Source organism: Tachypleus tridentatus, chromosome 10 (assembly GCF_004210375.1).
Source record: "Tachypleus tridentatus isolate NWPU-2018 chromosome 10, ASM421037v1, whole genome shotgun sequence".
Taxonomy (NCBI): domain Eukaryota; kingdom Metazoa; phylum Arthropoda; class Merostomata; order Xiphosura; family Limulidae; genus Tachypleus; species Tachypleus tridentatus.
Window position 1 is genome coordinate 96,270,272 of NC_134834.1, and position 24,399 is coordinate 96,294,670.

Sequence of the window (24,399 nt, forward strand, 5' to 3'; positions counted from 1 at the left end):
ACATTTCAATTAAACCTGCGTATTCTATTGCCTCTGAAATGACTATTGAAGCATGGCCAGGTGGTTAGGGCACTCGAATCGCAATCTGAGAGTCGCGGGTTTGAATCCCCGTCCACCAAATATGCATTCTCTTTCAGCCACGGGGGTTTTATAATGTTACAGTTAATCACACTATTCGTTGGTGAAAGAGTAGCCCAAAAGTTGGCGGTGAGTGGTGATGATTAGCTGCCTTTCCTCTTGTCTTACACTGTTAAAATAGGGGCGCCTAGTGTAGACAGCCCTCGTGTAGCTTTGCGCAAAATTGGAAAAAAAAAAAAAAAAACAAACTTAAATGACTTGATTCTTCTCCTGAAAAAAAGGTAAGAAAAACATCCAGTGACGTAAGATAGAGTTTGATACTGCAAGGTTTCACTGCATTAGAAAGTTTAAGCTTAATGGAAGTTATGAATAATTTACAGAAAGAATCCACGGATTTCTTCTTCACTGAGGTTTTTTCTTCTTTCCCGTCTAGATACCTTTTTACATCTGAAAATAACAAAATAAATATTTTATTCTAATTTATCGTATAAATTATGTTTTGAACTGCTGTATTTTTCGTATAATAGTATACGGATATTATACATATATATTCTTTAATATTCTTAATAAACAAAACGATTAATTATATTTTTTTCCCATTTACACCTGTCGTTCTCACAAGGAATTCAAAGTAACGCACACAGTGACGTATATCCATACACTAAAATTACTCGCCATGCAGTTATCAATAAAATTCATTACACTATCAGTTGATGTGACTGAATTAACAAGCAACTGTAATGTTAAAACTGTTTACCGGAGTAAGAACGAAAGCAGATAATCCGATTCGTTCCATTATTTTGTAATTGTCTTTGGGCCAATTCTTGAGTAGGCATACTATAAGTTCTTGATCGTTTCATGGGCGCCATCTGGTGAGAGGTCAGAATATACCACTCGGGGCATTCTTGGAGCTCTTCGCGTCGCAAAACAATCTGACTTTCGCCTAAAATCCTTTTTTCGCCAGATGAAATCTGATCCCAAATAGTGATATTTAACGTCTTAGTGGCGAGCTAGCAAATAATAAAATAAATAAACATATATAAGATATAACTAACTGCTTTACATTGTTTACATATGTATTTTATAAAATTATACCTTTCTACCTTTAATATATATATAATAAAATTATGTTTTCTTTATAATGTACTTTGGGGCAAATTGCGATTGTATATATTCTGAGCAAAGCATGCCACGATAAAAGGTAAAATCTTTAGTTTTAGTTATATCCGACTTGTTTCGATGGTACGTTTACTGAGTAACCCAAACTAGTCTGTTTTTCTATTCATAATTATACTATTTTTAAAATTGATATATGTGTGTTGGCATAACTAATTCCACCTAATAAATTTATCTAATACTAATATTAGGAACTGTTAGATTATTAAATAATTCTTCTGACAAAGTGAAATTCTTTTATAATTACTTCAAACCTAAAATAAATAACAAAATGACCCACATCTCTCAAAACATGCTCGCCCTTTCAGCTGTGAGGGCGTTATTATGTCACTTTTAATCTCACTATTCGTTGCTAAAAGAGAAGCCCAAGAGTTGGAAAACAGTAATGATGACTAGCCGCCTCCCTTCTAGTCCGCAGATAACCCTCGTCTAACTTTATATGAAATTCAAAACAAACCAAACTATAACAAAGTGAAAAACCGAGATAATTATATTTATATAATTACATATGCCATTTTTCGTTTGGAAAGTCTGGAAATAATAAGATACCAAGTTCTGATGAAAAGAAGTAACTAAGAAAACTGTACAGCTATATTTTTTTTTACCTCTTCTGGTGACACTGAAGGAAAAATAAAAGTTTGATTCCATTTAGGGCTTGATCCGGGCTCAGCCACGCGGGTTTTCATTGACGGAAATCCGCTGAAATAACGTAGTTTTTTTTTTCTTTCAGATTTATATACGAAAAAGCAGTGAATTTTATTTACTACTTTACCTTATAGTATATTTAAGAAATGTTACACATTCATAAACACACATTGCTACACACACACACAGCTATATACATTGATGTGTGGATATTGATAGCTATAAAATATAATAAGAAACAGATATAAACATTACTTATAATCTTAAGTTAATTCTGGTTTTGTAAAAAAAAAAAAAACACATTAAGAGTATAAAATCAAATATAATATTATCGTTTCAAAAGAAGAAATCACATATAAAGTTAAATCTTTTGGAGTAGAAAAAATAAACTCTTTTGGAATAGGAAATGAAATATATAGACTAGCTAACTCTCTTGGAGTATAAAATAATACATATGATTTGTCTTTCTAAGCTGCTCATTTCAGTTATTGTCACAATATGTTAAAATTTGAACTTGCTTCGAAATATATATCATGGACTCACTTGGGTACTGTTTACTGAATACTTAAACACTTGTAAAAAAAAAACACGAATTTTTGACAACACTGAAACCTTTTGTATTCACTTACGACAGAGGTACCAATCGAACCTTGGCGTAGGCACGAGGTGGTCTACCAAAATAATTTTTACAGTATTGGAGCCCTCTTGCGGAAAGTAGAGTAATTACCAGATTACTGTCAGTGTCATCGTATCGCACCTGAACTTGGACTTTACCTTTTTGTTTACTGTCATTCTGAATAAAAAAAAATATTATACCTTTGGTAAATATTACCGTAGGTATTAAGAAACAGAATATTGGTAATTATATTACAAAATCTAATTATGTGATTTCTTTATAGAAATATAAATCGTATTAATTTTTTTCACAGATTTAAAGGATTGAAATTAATTTTGACATTGCTTAAGATATGAGTACTTTACTGTAAAAGAAATTCGACTTTGATTTTACATGTATTACAGGCTCGAAAATGCAGATGGAAGGTTTATATATTCAGAGTTATGTTATCTAACACTATACCTTATACAACTCTTCATTTAGAAATACATATTACTAAGAATAATTCGGGGTCAACTTTTTTATTTTATTATTTGTTATTACCCTGACTACTCACTTGTTAGGGCCTTTAGTGCACCTTTGTACAATACCGCATTTAATCAGATGTGCAAAATAAATTGTCATATGATTTGAGAAAAAGTGATTGTAATTTTTATATATCATAGTGAGTTTGCAAGACATTATTTAAGATATATGATCTCTCTGACCTCCAACGGTTGCCTGACAATCAAACTAATCTTTATCAGAGCCAGACCTCACTCGGGACAATGGTAAGTTTATAGACTTACGATGCTAAAACACAGGGCTCAGTTTCCCCTACATGCTCGCTCTCCCAGCCGTGGGGGCGTTATTATGTGACGGTCAATCCCACTATTCGTTGGTAAAAGAGTAGCCCAAGAGTTGGCGGTGGGTGGTGATGACTAGCTGCCTTCCCTCTAGTCTTACACTGCTAAATTAGGGACGGCTAGCACAGATAGCCCTCGAGTAGCTTTGTGCGAAATTCCAAAACAAACAAACAAACAAACAAACAGTTTCCCCTGGTGAACTCAAGTTACATTTTGTTGATTCGTTGTAAAAACGAACAAACGAAAAAATTAGCTAGGTTTTGTTTTCAACTGGGTTTTAAAGAAAGGAAAAGAAAAACGTTTGTCTTCAGTATTTGTCCACAGTCGTAATTCCAAGGGATGTCTGTGATAAAGGAAAGAATCGTAACTGTCAATAGCTGTTTTAGGATTTGGTTGTCTCTTTACCTGTTGTGTGAAGAAAACATTTAAAAAAATTCTTATTAAAAAGTATTCCGAAAAGTTTTCTTCTCAGATAAAAACCGGAAATCACGGCTTAAGGAGCACTTTAGTAAAACAGAGAAGGTATCATATGAGGAGTTGTGTTGCTCCAACAGTGGAATAAGAGAAAATACAGCCCATAGAATGGTATAATGTTTATGATGTTTGTCATTTTACCGTCCTCATTTCCATCCTGATGAACAAGGGATGTTGTTTTTTTCCATAAGACTATAAGCAGTTGTTCTATGCAGTCGTTAAACAGAATTAAAAAAATATATATTACAGCGACTTCACAAGCACAGCACCGATTCCCAATCTAATTGAGTAGTCCCCCCCACCCCAGTGGTACGGCTGTAAGTTTAAAGGCTTCTAATGATGAAAACCTGTGGTGGGTTGAATACATCTAGCCCATTGTATAGCTTCGTGCTTAAAAGCAAACAGACAAACAAACCGACTGAACATCTTTGGGTGATTTTAAATCTCGCATTTGCTAATGTAATATTTCAGACTATATTCCCATGTTATTTCTAGAGAACAGAATGTCGTTTGAAGAATGTTTTTTTTTGTGACCAGTCAGTGCATTATAACATAGTTTGGTATACTTTTTGACCAGGAACTCCATGTTGATCTTGTGTCGAATTTTAATTAAGATCTTTTCTATTGGAACTCAATATTAATTAATTCGTGTCAATTAATTATTGTTAATTACTATTTTTCATTGATTTTCCTGATAATTTCGTTCGTTCAAAGGCTCGTGAAATCGACATCTCTGTTTTGTGTTTTGTAACTATGTCCTATCATTATTGTTATGTGTCTTATTTCTGTATCCATACGACCTAAGCACTTGTCAAGAAATAAAACAAAGATACACTGTATATTCAGCCCTGAAAAGTTCGTATCTTAAAAAAAACAAAACCATAAAACCCTGGTTTAGAATATGAACATGAAATATCATTACGTTTCGGTATACTAATGTGGCGAAACGCAATAATATATTTTTTTAGGTCTCGCTATGACTAAATTTCATTAGTAGTTGAGAACTGTGTAGCTTGTTTCTTCGCTTTAAAAGCGTAGAAAGATGAATGAATATGTCAAAATTTGTGCTAGCTTGAGAGTAAGACTAAACTGTTTAACTTTTTTCTGGAATCAACTGAAGATGTAAAACCAAAATAATAAAATTATTTTGAATTATTTTCCAGTACATGAAGTATCAAGAATTATTCAAAATTGTTTCTATGTTTTCTATAAATTGTTCACTTCTTAATTAATGATACATCTTTACTAAAGATGTATATATATATATATCCCTATTTATTTTTCCTTCACCACACAAATAAATTAACAAAGAGCTTACAGGGGTCTGTGGTAATTTTCTTCTGGTTGGAGAAGTTGAATGGACGTCGTTTTTCGTATCATGATCTGGATAATATAAATACTTTTGTTAAAACATGTAATATCTTACCCGGCCATTTATAGCACACTAGAAAGAACAGCTGACATGAGACAGAAAAAAAATGTAGCTCATGTTTCACGTGACGACCTTCTAATACGACGTTCACTGCAAATTTCAGCTCGTGTAAACCGATGACATGTACTTCGTCCTTACGTGTTTTGTTCCATGCTCAACCAAGGAGAATACATTAAAATACAAGTTTATGCACGTGCCTCGTGGAAACGTATGTATATGGATTTATAGAATATATAATCAGATTAAAATAGAATAAAATTCTGCTCTTCTTAACGTATAAATCTATGTATCCTTTACATAAATATAGTTGTATAATATTAGTTGGTTCAGCTCTGTATATCTATACAAAAGTTTTCAACACATTTAAGATGAAATCCCATAAAAACAGACGAACAAACACATTTTGACAGGAACAACTTCAAACTTCCATTAACATTTCGAATAATAACATCAGAGAACATTTTCTCAGTTTACTTAACTTTGGTTTAGTCTTAAATGATATATTACGATAGACTAACAGAGGACTGGATTGTCTGGAATATAAATAATCTGCCGTGAACGAAGTAACGCGTGTCACGAATATATTAATATAACGCAACCTTGTTCACGTCAATGTTTACTGTAGGTAGAAATCAATACGGATGAAATACGTTTTCCAACTGTACCTGTTTTAAGACTTGCATGTTTGAGTTGTGGACTTGAAACACATCCTAGTTGATCGCTTAGTCTCCTGTTAAAAAGAAAAACAAACAGTAATAAGATGTTCATTATGTATCTTTCGATAAACTTAGTCTCCTGATAAAAACAAACAAATAGTACCAAGATATCCTTTAGTTGTCCTGCGATAAGCCTAGTTTCCTGATAAAAACAAACAAATAGTATCAAGATATCCTTTAGTTGTCCTGCGATAAGCCTAGTTTCCTGATAAAAACAAATAGTATCAAGATATCCTTTAGTTGTCCTGCGATAAGCCTAGTTTCCTGATAAAAACAAACAAATAGTACCAAGATATCCTTTAGTTGTCCTACGATAAGCCTAGTTTCCTGATAACAAGATGTACATTAGGTATCTTACGTTGAGCCTAGTTTCGTGATAAAACAAACAAAAATCACTGACAAGATGTTCTTTATGAAATTTTGTGAAGACATGTTCTGGAGTGAAAAGACATAAGATTTTAATGTTGTACTTCCTATGAGGAAAGCTCTATAAATCGTGAGCTCTGTCCACTATGTAGATTAGAACCCCAGAATGTAAGTTCATAAACTTATCATTGCTTTCTGGGACAACAAGAACCTTTGAAATAAAATAATCAATTACTTATTGATAAGTTTCATGTTTATTTACTGTGTAAATGTAATACAAATTAGTTGTATTTTATCCATCAGACAGCCATGAAAATAAATAGTTTAATATTATTGTAACAACAAACTAAGACGATACAACTAAGAAATAAGTTGGTAAATGGCATGTTTGTTATATGCTTAAAAACAAAGACAGTACAAGTCCAGACCTAATTCGTGTGATAGTGTTTTGCTCGCTTTTCAACACTCTTAGTTTTGCTGGCATTAATCTTTAAAACAAGTCACTAATCTTGAACCAAATAACTAATTCGAATTACGTTAATATGAACTACAAGTAAAAAAACTTCCGGTTCGTATAGTTGTAGTCTAGGAACGAATTTACTCTTTTAAACATTCAGTGTATCTTTTGAGAGGTAATTTAGGCTAATCAAAGGTGATTAAAGACACTTTTAATTACAAAGTGTTTTTTCGATAGTTTATTCATAATTAGTCATTAGGTACGTAGATTTATTGCACTAAACATTTCACACTATATGTAAAAACAGACCTCGCATACACATCTGCTATTGGTTGCATTAAGTCCATCTTAATTAGTTATGTTACTGAACGAAAGACTTCCTGGACAGTGACTTTGGAAGACACAGTATATTTGAAATGTTACTTTTACGAATACCTTATTCAAAAATCCAAAGAAGATTCATTAATAGGAGTATAATATATATATATATATATTGTATTCAAAAGTAACTTTAATTATTCTTTAAGCCTAACAAGAAGCATCATTATTCTGTTAGTTTAAATTTTTTACATGATAATAAATATTATTTAAAAAAAAATTAAATGTCTCATTATGTGATTCTAAACTGTTAAATTCGTCTCCTTTCAGCCGTGGGGGCGTTATAATGTTATGGTCAATCCCACTATTCGTTGGTAAAAGAGTAGCCCAAGAGTTGGCGGTGGGTGGTGATGACTAGCTGCCTTCCCTCTAGTCTTACACTGCTAAATTAGGGACGGCTAGCATAGATAGCCCTCGAGTAGCTTTGTGCGAAATTCAAAAACAAACAAACAAACAATAAATTCGTCTCAGGGAAACACTGGAAATGATGTATTTAAATCCGCAAATTAGGTTTTCCTAAAATTTATTAAAAGTGAATCACCTACTACATTAAGAATCCACATTATGACCTAATCTTTTATTCTACAAAATAAACAGATTACACTGAGTGTATTGGTTTTACGTACAACCAAGATTGAAAACAGAATGAAAACACACACGCAACAATAACAACATAATAGCTCACTTCTGAAAACCTAAAATGAACTATGCTAGTACAACGGTAAGTCTACGGATTTATAACGCTAAAATCAGGGGTTCGATTCCCCTCTGTGGGCTGAGCAGATAGCCTGATGTGGCTTTGCAATAAGAAAACACAAACACATATAGGATTGTGGTGCTGACTCCAGCCAAGTTGGGAAATAGCATCGAATATTTGGTCAAATCTTAAGTGTCACCACATCTGTTCCAAGTTATTTAGAACTAATACTATTATATTACTAGACATCTCTTTACACGCCCTAACTTCACAGACGTTATAGACTAAGATAAATAATGAATTAAAACATACTCGTCTACTTCTTGTTTTTGAAGAGTCAAAACATAAAACGAGTAAGTCCATACTTACGAGTGCTGGGGAATACGATTGATTTCAAAACACTAGCGGTATTCAAGAAATTGCTATACTGCTAATAACTGATTTAGCTTCAACACCAAGAAGAGTTATTCAAATTAGTAACCATACTGCCTAAAAGATGGCAGCACTTTCAATTCAACGATATACATTTTTGGCTCATAATTTGCTTGAAGTAAGTTTTATGTGAAAATAAATATAAACGCATCCTAAGTAAAATAAAGTTTTGTGTTATGAAAAACTGTTCATAAAATATTTCCATTTTATGCTTCATAATAATGCCAGAATATATATATATATGCAAAATAGAAAATTCTAAAACATGAGCTAGTGATAACCAATCAAAACACTTTACATATAAAAACAGCTTTGGTAGAACAAAGTAACTAGGTGCATAAAGACGTGACTTTTACAAAATAAGTCAAAGTTATATAAAATGCCAGGTTCTGTAAATAGAGTCACGTTATATAAAATACCAGGTTCTGTAAATAGAGTCACGTTATATCAAGACTTACACTTTTATAAACATTTAGTATATAAATAGCTAAACTAAACAAGACAAAATTGTGGCAAATTTGTTCAGCTCTAAATATTAGAGCTTATAACGCTATGAATTGGGATTCCAAACCCACAGGCGCGACAACACAAATTACCAGTTGCGTGCACTATTATGTTTAACAATAAACAAGCCTTTCTTTTGTTACTGAAAAACAAATTCAACTTGAATATGAAAAGAGAGATCAAGTTTAATTTAGCCATTGTACATTATAATCTTACATTGTTACAGGAGCTGTCTCATTTTTGGCATATGCCACATCTTTATTTTGTTGGATGTCGTTCCCATTGGCTCAGTGGTAAATTAACAATTGGGTTTCTGATATCCTTGGTTGGCAAAACCCAAGTAGACAACGGTGTAGTTTTTCACTAAACGACAAATTGTTGGAAGTGAACAGTTTTAGTCAGATAAGTTTTACACAGACTTACAACGTATTGCACTATTGCACCAGTTATTTTTACAAAGTTATACTTAACCAAGTCAAGTCATTTCACACGTATTCACACAAAGACGTCAGCAACTAAATATATGTAGAGTTAGGTGTCGGTTAACATCGATAGATATAGAAAGAAGTGAAAAAGCAACTGGTTTTTGGTCAGTCTCTAAGTGCGTAGGGGACTACAGAAGCACTCTTAAATAAATTCAAAATAATTTGATTATCAAACATTATAATTCGACGTACAGAACAGAGCTGTGCAAGGTCAGAAAGAAAAGGACTGGATCGACATGAGTTTGAAAATGAAATAATTTAAAGACAGGAGTTTGTCGATAAAAAAAAAAAAAAGTGAAATGATGAGTATGTGAGAGAGAATAAATAAACTAAGAGAGGCGAAGGAAGAGAGTAATATGCTGCTAGTAGAAACACAAATCATGCTTCTGAATCTATGTGATATTGATTACCAGTAATAAGCACCGATTTGTTATGCTTACACTGGTATGAGTGAATTTCTGCTTGGGATAAGTACAACCTGAATGAGGTTGACAAAGATTAGACGTCCAAGAGACGTAGGAGTGTCGTACGATAGCAATAACATGTTGCATTTTTCTGGTGTTTAATTAACGTCATCAGTATTATACACAAAATCTTTACGTTTTATTGGTATACATTACGCATCACCAAGTTTATTTTATATCTGGATGATGTATAAAAGGCTTTTATTTCTTGAAATATTATTTTCTGAGTAATATGTAGTTATATTACACATTTCCAAAGCTATGATTTCTCTATATCCAAAAGATAAGCCCATTTTACCCAAACTCTTGTGAATTTTTAGTGGGACTATTTTTATTAATGAAAAAGTTTTGATACCTATAATGTTTTCAGTTGTATTGTAAAAGTTTCACATGGTGTATGTTTTTAAAGATTATGAGTTAAACGACTTCACACTAGTTAGGATAGAAACAAGTGTATAAAATATAATTTAACAGCTACTTCTTCATATTTTGTGTTTCGCAGTTGATAGACAAAGAAAACAGTCTAAGGTTAACAACTACTTAGAAAGTCAGACGTTAAAATATTCTTTCTTGAAGGTTTAACTGCTTATACAACTGTGCACAAACTCAAAATTAAAATTGGTTACAAGTTTATTATGATAATAGCATATCTTGAATAAACTACTAAATGTAACACGATTAACTCTAATGATATAATATTTTACAATAAGGTGGAAACTTAGGTGGGGGAAAAGTTCCTAGGAAATGCAATAAATGAATACGCAGGTCAGGTATCCATATACTATTTATTCAAACTTAAAGGCTGCATTACATAAGACAACATAATTACAAATATTTCACTGGTTCTTCTTAAGTAGGTAAACCTCTTTTGGATATGAGTTGCTACTTACATAGACTGACCCGTCAAATAAGGATTGAGAAAACAGTTCTCCTTTGAAATACAAAGTAAAAATATATTTTAAAAGTGTGAAAATCATGGATAATTTTATATATCTTCAATGTGAGGATTAATGCTTCATACACTCGCTGCACGAAAACAAATGGCTCGCTTGTTAAATGTTGAAGATAGTTATTGTCTTACAATAACTAATTTTTTTTTTTGTTTAAGAGTCGTTGCTAATCTCGAAAGTTCCTCAACCCACAGTGGGAGTGATGTTTAAAAAACACACACAACAACAACAACAAAATATACAACCATATTTGTTTGTTTGAAGTTAAACTCAAAAGTACACAATGGGCTATCAGTGCTCTGCCAACCACGGGTATCGAAACTCGGTTTATAGTGTTTTAAGTACGCAGACGCACAGCTGTGCTGTTGGAGCGCACCTAGCATATTGTTACCTTGATAATTACTATAAACTTTAGAAAACTGTTACACTTTCATACACGTTGCACTATTTTGTGGTTTGTGTCTACTTAGGCCTGGCATGGCCAAGCGCGTAAGGCGTGCGACTCGTAATCCGAGGGTCGCGGGTTCGCGCCCCGTCGCGCTAAACATGCTTTGTGACGGTTAATCCCACTATTCGTTGGTAAAAGAGTAGCCCAAGAGTTGGCGGTGGGTGGTGATGACTAGCTGCCTTCCCTCTAGTCTTACACTGCTAAATTAGGGACGGCTAGCACAGATAGCCCTCGAGTAGCTTTGTGCGAAATTCCCAAACAAACAAACAAACAAATTGTGTCTACTTGTCTGTCTATAAAGGCAACTTTTAAGACATCGCGACCTCCAATCGTTATGAAACTTTAGTGGGTTCCTGGGTATGATCAGGATTGGTTTAAGATTCTTACCTTGATTATTTTGTCATTTTTTAAGGAGACAGACCTCCATTTTGACATTTCCTCTTGTTATTGTCATCCAATAGTGCACACGTATGCCATCCCGCCGTCCTTGTGATGGCAAAAAAAATTTATTTTACCATTTCGGTTACTGTTTGATCAACAACAAATAGGAGGGCTCATAACACTAAAAATCTGTTTTCGATACTTGCGGTGTACAGAGCACAGATAACCCGGCGTGTAGCTCTATACTTAACAACAAACAGATGTATAAACATAAAAGAAATGTGTTTTTGATATGAAATATTCATCACCTAATGACTTGACCAATTAAAACTATTTTATTAAGTAGCAGATGTTTTATTTTATTACTTAGTAGTTCTTAAGTACAAAGCTGCACAATGGATTGTTTGTGCTCTATCCATTTCGAATATTGATTTTTAATATTATAAAACCATAGGCTTTTCTCTCAATAACCGGGGGGATTTTGTTCTAATCGTTAAAAAAAAATAATTTACATCTAATAACTAAATCATTCACCCAAAAGAAACGATGTCGTAACAGTTAATATGTGCAAGTTGAAAGGCACCATTGCGCAAGCGTAAAATGTATTTCGGGAGGCCTAAATAAATAACAAAACTATTAAACATGCAATCAATTCCAACAAAATACACGTAAGCGATCTCCAACCTCTACACATGGATCTAACAGCGTGAGAAGAATTTGAAAAAATCTCCAACATGGACACATTTAACTGTTTCATTGCTCATGAAAGCAGATCTAACAGTACTAAAACAACTTAAAACAAACTCCAACAACACAATGAAACTGTTTCATAATTTCTGTAAAGGAATCCCACAGCTCAAAGAGTTTCTTTTCCTCTTTTACTTCTAAGAAACTATAAGAAAAGCAGACGCTATATTTAAATTATTAAGAGTCTAGTTAGGAGAAGCATATTGTATATAGAACAGGTTATGAAGGCCTTGTGTAAATTTCAATGTGAGAAAGCGCTATTCTTAAGCATTGATTAAAACTCTGCTAAAGAAGTGTCCGACTTATCTGGTGTTGCTTATCCATTATTTAAATATCTTTTTGTTCAGACCCATTAATAACTCACCGCCATGCAACCTTTTCCACGAGAACATCAACCATGTCTGGCGATCGCCCAATAATAGTAGCTACTTCTTCATAAGTTTTGTCAACTAGCGGAGTTCCGTTCCACTCCAACACACGGTCCCCTGCAGAAATAAAACACACGCACATAGAAGGTCATCGTAAATTACAAAAGAAACTAATCAAGGAAGGGACCATATTTTACTTTCATGAGCTCCTTGAGGTTAACTGGCTGAGCAACACCCAGCAAAGTTAAGAAAGAACCACGTTCTTTTGTTTTCGTTACAATAAAATTGGGATTTGATGAAGGAAAAAACAACAACAGTATACATAAAGAAGGCGTAGTTTCTAAAACAAGATTAGCAAAAAGTAATCAAAGATTGTAAGCAAGACAATGGCGAGTGTTAACAATGATTTATAACACAATTAGAATAAAAATTAATAAAGTCGTTGTTTTGAATTAATCACAAAGCTACACAATGGGCTATATGTGCTATGCCCATCACGGGTATCGAAACCCGGTTTTTAGTGTTGGAAGTCTGCAGATATACCGCTGCGCCACTGGGGGATGGGTAATTCATAAAGAATGAAAGAAAGATGGTTTAAAGATTGGTAAGGCCATGTTATTTAATTCAATCATATTCACTTTATAAATAACAGGCTTCTTTCTTAAATAAGACTACTTAAGATAATGGTATTTGTTGGTTAATACAAATAACACCATTGTATTTACAATGTTATGACATTAATGCTTTACATAGCAACTTCAATAATAGCACAGTGAACACTACTGCCCATTATCTATTGTTCAATTATAATTTCAAATCGGTAAACCGAAAGCAACTTTGCTAAATTATATAATTTAAAGTGTAATACGAATAGAACTGAATGAACGCAAGATATAACACTCTAACAGAATATAATGTGTGATGAAATACAGTGTTACACGTTCTGGGAGTCAGTCGATAAACACTAACATTTGTTATTGTGTCTGTAACGACAGTAGAACATTTGAATATTTGTCTACGTATTCGGAGATTTTGTTTAAACGAATTACAATACCACATTTTATCAGTTTTTCGTGGAACTAATGAGCTTAAAAATCTCTTTAACTTGTGTAGCATCATTTAATGAACAATTAGTTGTGAATGCATGAAAAAAACATATGATCTAAAATGAATTATTCTGAACATTCGCCCTTCTCATGTTTCTTCATATAGAAAAGTAAATGTGTTTTATAAATACAACATATTAGAAACTTTTTTCAGGGTAAACACTAACTGACATAAGTGGTATAAATACTCTAATTAATTCATATTAATACGATATTAAAATAGAGCAGCCACGAGTAGCGAAGAGTATATTTTATAATACGTTTTGACAAGGTATGCTATACACAATTTTATATATATATGTATATATAATACATATTTGTACTGCATTTTAATTGTATAGGAGAAACATTAAAACGTGTCTTAAATGTTTTACTTTCCTTAAATTGGAAACTACTGCTGTTTTATTAATTAGTTACTTTGTTAATTAATTAATTATTATAAAATAATACTGAACACGAAATATAAAAATATACAAAGAAGAGACTAACATGGTACAAGTAAGTCATGTAACAATTCATGTTTTTAAGGAAATCCATGAACAACCAAATTTATTTTCTGTTCTCCTCCAAGGTAAGCCTGAAAAAGAGGATCTTTGCCAATTATTTTTAATTAAACAACTACTAAAAAATATATAAATGTTGATATGAAACTACCTTGTGCTAAGCCTTTTTTTTCAGCAGATCCACCAGCAACTGTCCAAGCAATGTAAGCATGCAAATGGCCATCGTCAGAAACCTTTCCTCCTTTTATCTTCAATCCAAATCCCCTGACTAAACAAACACGTAATGTTTAGACTAATATTTTATATTTCAATAACAATACTTTTTTGTTCCTTTTAGACCCATAGAGTAAATATATCGTTGACGAAACGTAACGTAGCTAAAAAAAGATAATATAATGTATAGTAATCTAGTTAAAAAAAAAGAATCACATTAATATAATTCCATATCGATTAATCTGCTCTACTTTGATTTAGGAAACCGAATATATCGTATCTGTAAAAGTGTATTAGTAAAATATATTATTAGAATTCTAATATATTTTTGTTTTTAAGCAAGAGAAAGAAAAATTCAAATTGCTGGCTTTATTAATCTCATAAAAATTTTTTTTTTTTATTAAAGTTTCTAAAGGAATCGTTGACTTCATTTTAGAATTTAACTTCTCTGGCGTTTAGTTTACGTAAACGTTTTTTACTTCGTAGAAACAGTATTTGTTAGAATAAATCAACATCAGTAATTTTTAATTTGTTAATTAGAGTACGACTGTTGGTTTTATAAAACTGTACACAGTTGAGCTGTTAGCACGACTGTTGGTTCAATAAAACTGTACACAGTTGAGTTGTTAGCACAACTGTTGGTTCAATAAAACTGTACACAGTTGAGCTGTTAGCACAACTGTTGGTTCAATAAAACTGTACACAGTTGAGCTGTTAGCACGACTGGATTGATGAAACTTGTAAAACAATTTAACAATGACATATAGTTGTTTGTTGTTCTTAAAGAGCAAAGCTGCACAATGAGCTAACCAATTTTGCTCGCCGTTCTTTACCAACCCTCAGACTTGTTTTTGAGCTACTAGATGCGGGTATACGTAATTACAAAACTGTATTCATTAGTTTGTGATACGATGTACTAGTGATATGAACTTAAGCAAAGTTTCAATAATGTACAATCTTAAGATTAGAGGCACATTCCCTCTAATGGAAATACTAAATCTATTCTGAGCTTTAAAATTGCATTTCCGTGATGACGTAAAAGGCATGTAAAACTTCTTCCTGGCAAAATAATGAAGACAGAAAAAAAATGACAAACTGAATATTTAGCAACGTAAGTGGTTGAAAACAGTGACACAGCTTCGTTGAATTTTCGATTCGTTTTTTTTAAATATTCTTCATCAATATAATAGCAAAATCCTTGTCAATAAATTTATATGTCTCTCCCCGTAGGTCACTAGTAAATTTATTAACTTACCATGTTAAAATCCGTGGCTCGATTCCCCGCGGCAGACAGAGCTCAGATAACTCATTTTGTAACTTTACGCTAGAACAACACACGTAGAATGATTTCATATATATATATATATATATAGTGCTTTAAGATATCTTTCAGTCACATAATGATGGTCTTTTATCTACATATGGGTCCACCGTGGTGAGTAAAATACGTCACAAAACTATACATATAACATACATTTTACTATCAAATAAAGCCTAAAATATAGTGATATATTTGGTTCGATATTTATATTTTTAAAATGTTGTTTTAAACTACTGTATTTAGGAAACGAAAAAGGAAATATATATTAATGAAATAAAAACAAAAATAACATCTTAATTTTTGAGAAAAAAACAACAGAAATTGTTTAAAAATATTTCACGTGTAGTTTGTCAGATATATGCTTTCTCTTCAATAATCTGTTTTTCAGAATAATCTTTGATTTCTTCATTTTTATATTAACATTATCCTTAAATATTTGTGTGGATTTTAGGGATAAAACTCAATATGACAAAGGGTGTGTAGATTTAGTTTTTGATAAATTTCTAATGATATAGAAAATAAAATTTTAAACTAGTAACTATAACAGATTAAATTCTTCAGATGGTTGACGCCTTTCTGGGATTCTAGGAAAGTATTAATCCCACAGTGTATGGCCCTTGGCTACAAACGAGAAATTAAAGAAAATATTAACTGTTAATGATTTTATAAAATTGTTGGTATTTGATATTGATTACTTGTATTTCTAAACATTCTAATTTTCTACGACTTTCTTTGGAGACATATGGCTTTTAGAGATAGTGTTAAGAATTATTTTATTTAATTATTTAAAAGCTCAGAAAACTTCTTCCTCATTAACCATTGTTTTCCCAATGGATCACATTTCCTTTTGTCTCATTAAAATTTAAAGTAGGAAAATGTGTTCTCTTTTACAGTTGGAAAATTTATTGTTTCTCATGCAAAAATATTGCATCATTCATACTGAGCTATAAATCACTTGTTATATCTAGGGGCATGAAATGTTACTAGTGGTTTGTTATAAAAGGAAAAAAACAAAAAACAAGTAGACTCATTGCGAAAAACTGCTGAAATTATTCAAATTAAATCCTATACTTTTTTTTAAGTTTTTAACTGTCTTCCAATGGTTGATTGGAAATCTGGTGCTTTTATTACGTAATTCTACTTTATCGTAATATGATATTCCACTTATTCGGAATTTTCTAATCAGCCAATCTTTGAATATAAAAATGACGTTAAATTTATCTACTGCACAAGATAATTTATTTACGTCGTACGAAATATAAATAAAATTGTGTTTTCTGTTTTGACATATTTCTCTTAAGAACATGGCCTCATCGTTTTCAGAATTAAATAAATACAGACATTAAATACATCAAAATGTACAGCAAATAAAAGTTACTCTATAAATAATGGAAAAAAGTAAGAAACTTTATAACATGAGCACTTTTGAAAGATGGACATCGCGAAAACCCTCTGGTTATATCGTTTCATATTTTTGTTGTTATTTGAGTGTTTGAAACTTCGTGTTTTTCTAACTTCTAGAAATGATGAAGTAGTGTCTACACTCGGTGAGCACAGTTTCCTCGATAGCACAGCGGTGCATCTGCTGACTTGCAACACTAAAAACCGGGTTTCGATAACCGTGGTGAGAAAAGTACAGATAGCTCTTTGTGTAGCTTTGTGCTTAACTACAAACAAACGAACAAAGTTTTGTCGTTAATTCAGTTTTCCAAACTTTGGTTTCCAAACTTCTAGAAATAATGAGGTAGTGTCAGAACACGTCGTATCGTATAACACAGTTTTGTAAATGCTTAGCTTATAAAAAAAGTGGTGATTGGAACTTCATTTCCTAGTTAAATTTGAAAAAAAAACTACACACGTATTTTTACATAATATTACTCTAATGGTATGCAGCACTTGACAACAGTTGGAAGATAATTTTTACATTTATATCTTTATTTAGGAAGTCTCACTAAAAACATGCATGTTTTGAAAAGAAGAATTTTTAAACAAACTGATAATAATTGATTGGTAGATATCTATTAATAGCAGGGTAATTATACAAAACCAACCAGGTTTGATTGTACACTATGAATGAATAAAGTTGAATATTTGTTTCTTTTTTTTTAATTTCGCGCAAAGCTACTCGAGGGTTATCAGCGCTAGCCGTCCCTAATTTAGCAGCGTAAGACTAGAGGAAAAGTAGCTAGTCATCAACACCCACTGCCATCTCTTGGGCTACTCTTTTACCACTGAATAGTAGGATTGACCGTCACATTATAACAACTCCACGACTGAAAAGGCGAGCATGTTTATTGCGACAGAGATTCGAGCCCACGACCTCGGATTACGAGTCGAGTGCATTTACCACCTGGCCATGCCGGGCCGTAGTGAAAAGAAAGTAGCATCACTTGATTTGTGCACATTACGTACAGGAATAAGGTTTGTTTGTTTTCGAATTTTCGCGCAAAGCTACACGAGGGTTATCTGCACTAGTCGTCCATAATTTACCAGTCTGTGAATAGATGGAAGGCAGCTAGTCATCACCACCCACTGCCAAATCTAGGGCTACTCTTTTAGCAACGAATAGTCGGATTGACCGTCGCATTACAACGCTCCCATAGTTGAAAGGGCAAGCATGTTTGGTGTGATGGGGACTCGAACCCGCAACCCTCAGATTATGAGTTGAGTGAGCGCCTTAACCACCTAACAAGGCCAGGCCTACGTAAGGTAAATTAATTTCCAATGGAGGCTAATAAACCTTTAAATGATTAAACTGAAGAACAAATATAGATAGACGGAAAAAGTGGAGGCCTTTTCTGGAGGCCTCAGATATTATCAGGACAGTGGCTGAGAAATATACTGGTTATATATCTTAAAACACATATAGCGGAAGCCGATATGTTTGTTTTATAGCTTGATTTTCTTTTATTAATGTTTCCTACAGTTCCAAAAATGTGTTCACATTTTTCGTTGGAAGAGTTAGAGTTATTCCCATTTCAGCATTATGTCTTCAAATTTCAAAGACGTTGTAGAGTTGTGATACACGAGTATAAGGTATTTAGAATTTATTAAAATTTATTTCATAAATATTTTGAATATTTTCGAGAGCTTGGAAGATCAGTTAGGTAACATGAACACAGCTAACATCCAGGTTTAGTAGCAACATCTTTTGATCAAGCAAGCTTGCTGAATATGGCATAACACAAAAAAAAGAACCAGTAAAACTAATATGGAGATTTAACTAAGTGTATAACATAAGAAAAACATAAGAACGTATAACACTTAGAAAGTGTTGATTCACGTGATGAAGTCTGACATAACCTGGTTGTTATGGTTATCGACCAGAAGTTGCGGAATTTAAACTTTTTGTCGAACATATTCGTCTTTTTAATTGTGTGGACTTTAAACTGTGAGGGTCAAATCACACTGTTTTTTGACAAAAAGTAGCCGATAAGTTAGCGGTTAATGATGTTGATTAGTTGAACTTCATTTGGCCTTTCTTCTAATTAGGGATTACAGCGAAGACAGTCCCGTATAGGTTTGCATGAAATTTAAGAAAATTGAAAAGTTGAGAATTCTCGTTTCTATTGATCGTCTCAATGAGTTCCACAAATTTTGCCAATTTCAGTAAATTAGATTGCTCTAAATTTCTGTGCTAATTCATCTACCAATGGAAAATAATACTTATGACTATAAAACATAATATTGTTGTTATTGTTTTGAATTAAGCACAAAGCTACACAATGGGCTATCTGTGCTCTGCCCACCACGGGTATCGAAACTCGATTTTTAGCGTTGTAAGTCCGCAGACATACCCTTGAGCCAATGGGGGGCAAAACATAATCTACACACACACACACACACACATATATATATATATATATATATATTTATATCAAACACTAGTATATCCAAGTTGTTGTTACATATTGTTGTATGCTGGTTTTATTATTTTAAGTTAAAGATTTTTTTTATTGTTACTAGAGGGACCTTTTTAACATGACGTTATTATGGGGCAAAATGTTTAGATTTTTCCTGAGTTTTAGAACAAGATGTGACGTGAGAAGCGTGTTACATCTCGAAATTTTCTAAAGTCTTGGGGGAAATAGAATAATAATATTAAAAACAAGAGTATTTATTTTCAACCAGTTAGTTAACTAGTGAATTATTTTGTGAGCGAGTGAATCAGTTATTCAGTCAGTTATTAAATTAATACGTTGTTCGTAATTAAAACGTTAACCAGTGAGTCGTTCAACAAGTTGATCACTCAGTTAATCCGTTACTCATTGACCAGAAAGGAGTCAGTCACCCTGACTAAAGGGTGATAGAAAATTAGTTGATGAAATTTAATGTAAAAAGCAGTCATCCATGTTAAAACTGCTTTACATGGGAGGACACGTGAGATATGGTTAGGTGACATTTTCACTTTTGACCTTTAAGGTCATTTTCTCAGAGTCATAAAAGTCACTTAGGATAAAATAATTGTGATTTTCATTTTTGAAGTTGAAATATCCTACACTTGGGTATTAAATTACTTGAAGCGTAAAACATTTTACACTAAAGTCGTATACATACTGACCAGTTTGGTCAATACACATATCAGAGTTAATGTTGAAAACAGTGGACATTTGCTGTCGGTGTTTGTTGACTTTCACGCAAAGCCACTTGATGGTTGTCTGTGCTAGCTGTCCGGAATTTTGAAACGATATCGATAGGCATCTAGTCAACAACACCGACTGCTAGCTCTTTTAACCGGATAATAGGATTTGACTGTCACTTCAATAATAAACACATAGACCCGAAGTGCAGATTACGAATTTTCTTTTCTTGTGGTAACAGTGCATGAACCAGGGAACCTTGGATCTATAATCAAGCATGGCAGTAAGTGAGCTGTGCTTGGTACACCCCCCAAAAAACGTATGTCTTTTAAAATTTGAGCAATAGACTCCGGAGAAGCAAATAATATTAAACAGGTAATTTTTCCTAACATATAAACTGAAAAATAATTTATAAATCGTTGATTAATTAAAACAAAATATGTTGCACAATTTGATATATTAAACAAGTAACTTTGCACAACTTGATAATTTGAAGGAGATAATATGAAATACATTTTGAAGAATTTTAAGAAATGGTATTAAGTAAGTACCATTTGTTTCAACACTCTTTTGCCAACGTGTAATGATGCTGTTTATGTCCCTGCTGTAGAAATAAGAATTTCTATGGTCCATGAACTCCCTAAAAATATCTTTTGCAGCTGCCTGGTTTTCAAAGCGTTATTAGCTCGAAACGTTTATCAAAGTGCTTGAAAAAATGAAAATCTGTAGTGAAAAGGTTTGGGGAATAAAGTGGATGAGGCATAACTTCGATACCCGATTCGTTCAATTTTTGAGCATCAACCTTGACAGGTCTCATAACGTCAATTTTGTTGATCTTCAGTCAGCTTATGTAGAACCCACTTATCCAACATTTTCGTCTTTCCAGTTGTACTCAGATGGTTGGAAATGCTTGATTTGCTTGTGCCAAGCTTTTCTGTAAGCTCACTTACTGTTGTGTGAGGGTCTGTCTCAACTGCTTCCATTACTATGTTTTCATCTAAAGATAGCTTCCTTCCACGACCTTCATGGTCTTCAAGACTTTCATCTCCATGTCGAAACATTTAGAACCAACGCTTAACTGTACGTCAGTTACAGATCCATGGCTGAATGTCTGGTTGATATTCTATGTAGTTTCGGTAACTTGAAGTCGTAGAGGAAAATCAGAAGAAAGTCCCTTTTGTCCATGCTGTCTTGGGGGTTGCAAAACTTACCCTGAGTAGAGATTAATCAGTGGACAATTAAGACACTTTGTAAGCGACAAACGTTGGATTAAACCAACCAACCAATGATAAGTTACTCAATATTCAGCTTCTAAATGTCATTGTGAGAATTCTGACATTTATTTCTGGACAACCTAATGATACTTGTTGCATTACCCTAGTCAACCTTAACTAAGGAAATTTAATTTACTCATCAGTTTAATCTAGTAATTATCACAATATTAAACCACATATTTCATTTACTGGTCACTTAAATTTGTGCAGGAATTTATTTAAATACGTCAACGTTATTTACACTGCATTTTATGTGTATACAATATGATAACAGTGCTGCCCTGTAAGTGTTAAAACAATGTACAACAAGTAAAACAAAATGATTCTATTAAACCCCATGTTTTTCACATGACATAATTGGTGATTTAGTGAGATAAAAAACAACTATAGCATTGTTGAAAAATAGAAGAATTCTTGTAGTCGAAATTCAAATTGAGTTAAATGTTATATTATTAGGGAACATGACGGTATGTTTGTTTTCCATAGATATATAACCATTTAAGCCTAATTATGGATAACACGAAAAGTGTAGAATACAGTGTCATAATTTTTACTTATTTCAAAAAAAGGATTGTGTAGCTCTGTATGCTAAATATGTTGTAGCCATTGCTATCTTATATATTGACAAGGTCCAAGTTGTATGGTAGATGAGATTATCTAAGTTGCAGGCTAATAAACAACATACGTTGTAGCCGTTGTTAACTACATAAACAAAGTAAAACTTAGATGTAATACATATAAATATGAGACTATCCAAGTTGTAGGCTAGTAGGTGCGTGTGTGATTTCTTATAGGAAAGCCACATTGGGTTATCTGCTGAGCCCACCGAGAGGAATCGAACAGCTGATGTTAGCGTTGTAAATCCGGAGACATACCGCTGTACTAGCGAGGGGCTGTAGGCTAGTAGACAATATATGTTGTAGCCATTGTTATCAATATATACCGAAGAAGCTCGAATGGTATACGGTATATAAATATTACACAATCCAAGTTGCAGGTCTTTTGAGAAGAATACACGCGTGCGGACACCACATTACGTTACGAGTATCACATTTGATCAGATGACTGTGACGCAATATTTCTCTCCAGGGCTTCACCTTTTCAGCACATTAATATGAGCCCTTTTCTTTCAGAAAACGTTGTTTATAATAAGAGTTTGAGAAAAACGTAATTTCTGTTCTTATTTCCTTCACATTTCAATGAAAATTAAAAAGTTTATTATTCTTTCACGCAATATTCTGGTCTTCCGACTACATCGAAGTCAATTTTTCTGAAACTTATGCACAAACAGGTTGACAATCCCAGAAAATTCCACAATTTTTTTCAACCTGACCTCGGTGACCTTCATAACCAAGAAAACGACACTAAAGTTGAAAAGTGATAATTTTATCCACATACATCTCAATGCTTACTTAAATTTGAATTGGTACATTATTGGTTATTTCTTCTAAGAAAAAATGCTATCAAAATCGTTTATTTATCCTACGGTAGGCCAAAATTAAAACAGTCTCTTGGTCAGCCAGTTGAAAGTTGTGTCATAGAATTAATACCAGTAAAAAGTTCATAAGTAAGTGACTTGAGCTTTATTTGTAAAATTTGGAATTCCATTCGTTTCGGAACTTCTTTAGACAAATTATCAAAAGTGTAGCCACAACAACACGTTATGTTTTACCTTTCGAGTCCATAAGATCATATAATAATGCAGTAAAAAAAGAGAGACAGAAAGAACATAAGAATAGGTGAATTAATAGATTGCACAATATAAGTAAACTGTTCGCAAATTTATGAAGACTATAGAGTTCCAGAATGTTTCTGATCAGAGATGATAGTCGACTAACCTGGCCTACGGCTACACCTCGTCCAAGCATACAGAGCCCACTTAAAGAGCCCACTTAAAGAGCGGTTAGCCTGAAGTAATAAGTATAATTAAACCAATACGGTACGAAACTGATCAGAGCAATAAGAAGAGTTGGCCAATGAGGTTTCAATAACGATACACAAAAGAAATAATGCTATTAACACTATAACAGGTATTATTGTAAATAAAAAATAACGTAAAGATATGCGACGTAATAAGTTGTTTAGAAATTTGTAATAGCTAGTAGGGGTAAAACTAACAGTACAATCGATACTAAAGTTTATAAGTTTGTTTTTTTTGGAATTTCGCACAAAGCTACTCAAGGGCTATCTGTGCTAGCCGTCCCTAATTTAGCAGTGTAAGACTAGAGGAAAAGCAGCTAGTCATCACCACCCACCGCCAACTCTTGGTCTACTCTTTTACCAAGGAATAGTGGGATTGACCGTAACATTATAACGTCCCCACGGCTGAAAGGGCGAGCATGTTTGGCGCGATGGGGATGAGAACCTGTGACCCTCAGATTACGAGTCCCACGCCTTAATACGCTTGGCGCGATGGGGATGCGAACCCGCGACCCTCAGATTACAAGTCGCACGCCTTAACACGCTTGGCCATGCCAGGCTTAAAGGTTTATAAGACGTTAATATTGAGGTCAGACAGATCAATAAAGAAGCAATAGTTTAATTATCTCTTGTAAGACCAAAACAATGACTTTTAACAGTCTGACGAACAGATGAAAACATCGGCCGTTAACTGTTTGATTAACAAACAGAAAACTCGACTGTTAAAAGTTTGATTAACAAACAGAAAACTCCACTGTTAACAGGTTGACGAAGAATTGTTGCTCAAAATGTCAGCGATTTCAAACATTTTTTTTTTAGTGAT

The 24,399-nt window shown here is 33.1% G+C and overlaps 1 protein-coding gene across 1 annotated transcript in view; it reads right to left on the reverse strand.

Annotated features, from left to right (window-relative positions):
* The window catches only part of LOC143229911 (uncharacterized), a 169,442-nt gene that overhangs the window by 51,201 nt on the left and 93,842 nt on the right, over positions 1-24,399 (reverse strand). The window contains exons 8-15 of the mRNA XM_076462781.1: positions 14,420-14,536; positions 12,656-12,776; positions 5,932-5,996; positions 5,153-5,217; positions 2,529-2,692; positions 1,860-1,953; positions 836-1,088; positions 457-525 (exon numbers count right to left, since the gene is read on the reverse strand). Of these exons, the coding sequence (XP_076318896.1) occupies positions 457-525; positions 836-1,088; positions 1,860-1,953; positions 2,529-2,692; positions 5,153-5,217; positions 5,932-5,996; positions 12,656-12,776; positions 14,420-14,536 (948 nt within the window). The remainder of the gene's footprint in view (positions 1-456; positions 526-835; positions 1,089-1,859; positions 1,954-2,528; positions 2,693-5,152; positions 5,218-5,931; positions 5,997-12,655; positions 12,777-14,419; positions 14,537-24,399) is intronic.